This window comes from Urtica dioica, chromosome 2 (genome assembly GCF_054948205.1).
Source record: "Urtica dioica subsp. dioica isolate 48M chromosome 2, U.dioica_male_clone48M_v1_H2, whole genome shotgun sequence".
Taxonomy (NCBI): Eukaryota; Viridiplantae; Streptophyta; class Magnoliopsida; order Rosales; family Urticaceae; genus Urtica; species Urtica dioica.
The window spans coordinates 53633092-53636407 of NC_142757.1; the positions used below are offsets into that span (position 1 = coordinate 53633092).

The following is a 3316-nucleotide window of genomic DNA, read 5'->3' on the forward strand; positions in this document are numbered from 1 at the left end:
GAATTTAAGGTAGAGCTGCACTTCCCTGCAAAATTAGGTGGGACTTTCGATCAAGAGATGAATATATATACAGCGAAAAAAAAAACCCAATAAATAACTAAACAAAAAGAAAAAAGTTTTGGGCTAGCAGAAAAGAGATAAAAGTTAAAAAAAAATACTTTGAAGTGGTCATTACACATTTATAGATAAATATATAAAGCTATAGCTTATAATTTATGTGGAATCGGCGATTGAAATGTGGTTGGCTGATGTATGATTTGCTATATGTGCGCATATAATATACTATACACTAAACCACAAATCTTTTAGGTTGAATTTATATTTATACGTATATTGTTTTTGAGACTTGAAATTGAAACCAGTGGTGGTGAGTTTATTGACCTTAAATTTCTGTTTCCAACGACCTGTGCTGGCATTAATGGCAAGCGTTAGCTAGATGGCAAAGTCTATGATCTCTAAATTAAAGAAACTGAAAAGAAATTATTAAACCAACAACATATAATATTGTGTAAGATCAAAATTAACCAAGTTTCTTTTTCTGAAATTTCCAGGCTGGACAGTACGTACTCTCTATTTATATTATATTGTCCCATTCTTTTCCTTCACCACTCTTCATCTTCTTCATATCATCGTCATCAATATATTCACATTATTTTCCTCTCATCTCTCTCTCTCTCTCTCTCTCTCTCTCGTACTATATCAGTATATCACTCACTCACACACTCACTTACGCTCTCACTAAATTCAACCGCGTTTTCCTTTCTCTCTCTAGAAGAACCTACATTTTCCGTTTTGTCTTCCAACGTAAAATAATATACACGATTATACACACACATTGACATACACATCTTGGTTTTGTTCAGTTTTTTTTTCTTCATCATTTAGCACACATTATTTATTTATAGTTTTTGAAGCGTTGTTGCTACGTGAAAGAAAGAAGAAAGAGACAGAGAGAGAGAGAGAGAGTGATTCGGTGGTTCCGTGCTCAGAGTAGTAAGGAATAAGATCATGGAAGCTTCAACGGCTCTGATGGTGCTATCCGCTGTGATGGCGTACATGCTGTGGTTCAGGACGATCTCGCGGCGGATGAGGGGTCCACGTGTCTGGCCGGTATTGGGCAGCCTCCCGGGCCTAGTCCAGAACGCGGAGCGCATGCACGACTGGATCGCCGAGAACCTCCGCGCGTGCGGCGGCACGTACCAGACCTGCATATGCGCCGTCCCTTTCTTGGCGAAGAAGCAAGGCCTCGTGACCGTCACGTGCGACCCAAGAAACCTCGAGCACATCCTCAAATCCCGCTTCGACAACTACCCGAAAGGTCCCACGTGGCAGGCCGTGTTCCACGACCTCCTCGGCGACGGGATCTTCAACTCCGACGGCGACACGTGGCTCTTCCAGCGGAAAACCGCCGCGCTCGAGTTCACGACCCGGACGCTCCGCCAGGCCATGGCCCGGTGGGTCAGCCGGGCCATCAAGACCCGGTTCGTGCCCATCCTCGAGTCGGCCCAGAGGGACTCGAGGTCCGTCGACTTGCAAGACCTCCTCCTCCGGCTCACCTTCGACAACATATGCGGCCTCGCCTTCGGGCGGGACCCGCAAACCCTAGCCCTCGATCTCCCCGAGAACAGCTTCGCGAACGCCTTCGATCGCGCCACCGAGGCCACGCTCCAGCGCTTCATCCTCCCCGAGGTCATATGGAAGGTCAAGAAGTGGCTCGGCCTCGGGATGGAGCTCGAGCTGAGCCGGAGCGTCAAGCACGTCTCCGAGTACCTCTCGGGGATCATCGCGGCTCGGAAGCTCGAGCTGCTCGCGGCCGGCTCGAGCTCCCTCCACGACGACCTGTTGTCGCGGTTCATGAAGAAGAAGGAGTCGTACACCGACGAGTTCCTCCAGTACGTCGCGCTCAATTTCATACTGGCCGGGCGCGACACGTCGTCCGTCGCGCTCAGCTGGTTCTTCTGGCTCGTGATGAACCACCCGAGGGTCGAGGAGAGGATCCTGGGCGAGATCTGTGCCGTCCTCCTCGAGACTCGCGGGTCAGACGCCCGATCCTGGGTCTCTGACCCGCTCGCCTTCGAGGAGGTCGACAGGCTCATCTACCTCAAAGCAGCTCTCTCTGAAACCCTAAGGTTGTACCCTTCGGTCCCGGAGGATTCGAAGCAAGCCCTGTTCGACGATTTCCTTCCGGACGGGACTTTCGTCCCGGCGGGCTCGTCCGTGACCTACTCGATCTACTCGACCGGGCGGATGAAGTTCATATGGGGCGAGGACGCGTTGGAGTTCAACCCGGACCGGTGGCTCGGGGACAAATTCTCGGCCAAGGACTACTCGTACAAGTTCGTGGCGTTCAACGCGGGCCCGCGGATCTGCCTCGGGAAGGACTTGGCGTATCTTCAGATGAAGTCCATCGCGGCGGCGGTTTTGCTCCGGCACCGCCTATCGCCGGCGCCGGGCCACCGCGTCGAGCAAAAGATGTCTCTCACTCTCTTCATGAAGGACGGGTTGAAAGTCAACCTTCAGCCGAGAGACTTGAAGCCGATTCTGGCGCGAATTAATTGCAAAGCTGCCGAGTCATGTGCGAAAGAGGCCAATGTAATGGCACCCAACGGTAACTACGAGGCAGGTGTGGAATTTGTGGCCGCTATTGCCTGAACAAAAATTTAATGACACAAAATGGTAATGGTAAATTTCAATCAATATATTTGAGTCCTTTTTTTTTTTTTTTTTTGAAGTTAATTTTGGGGGGCTTATACAGTGCATAGTGGGTGAAGGTAATTAATATCTATAAATACATAATGTGCAAAAAAAAAAAAAGTATGGTGGGGTTTTGGGGTTATCTGTCAATGACTCATGGCATTAGTATATCATGAAAGCTATGCATGGTCTCTATGTTGGTCTACACACAATAAAGGAGAAGAGGACTCAAAAGAGTGGAGTTAGTAAGGTTTTTTTTTTATTTTTTTTTTAGCGTCTTTATATCGTCTTCACAACGGTACAGATCATAGGGGGTTCATAAAGCCAGAAAAAAAAAGATCTATATATTTTTAAATTAAGATTTGCGTCCATTCATGGAAATAGGATTTGTTTGTGCTGTTGCCAAAATAAGAAGACTTCTTTTTCCTTTTTTTTTTTTTTTTTTTTTCTTTTTTAGGGGAATTTCATTTCGGTGTACATGTAATGCGTTAAAAGTATATAATATATATTTGTTTGATAAGAACAAAAGGTTGGGGACACAGATGTAACTTCATATATATTATATACTCTCTTGTGTGTAACTAAGTTTTCATCCAATAGATTTTTACAGTGAAGATTTCTA

The 3316-nt window shown here is 46.7% G+C and overlaps 1 protein-coding gene across 1 annotated transcript; it reads left to right on the top strand.

Annotated features, from left to right (window-relative positions):
* Window positions 1–610: 610 nt before the first annotated feature.
* Window positions 611–3316, top strand: LOC149405669 (cytochrome P450 86A22-like). The gene has a single exon (XM_089607935.1). It carries the CDS (start codon window positions 1009–1011, stop codon window positions 2650–2652), a length of 1644 nt encoding a protein of 547 aa, XP_089464061.1. The 5' UTR covers window positions 611–1008; the 3' UTR covers window positions 2653–3316.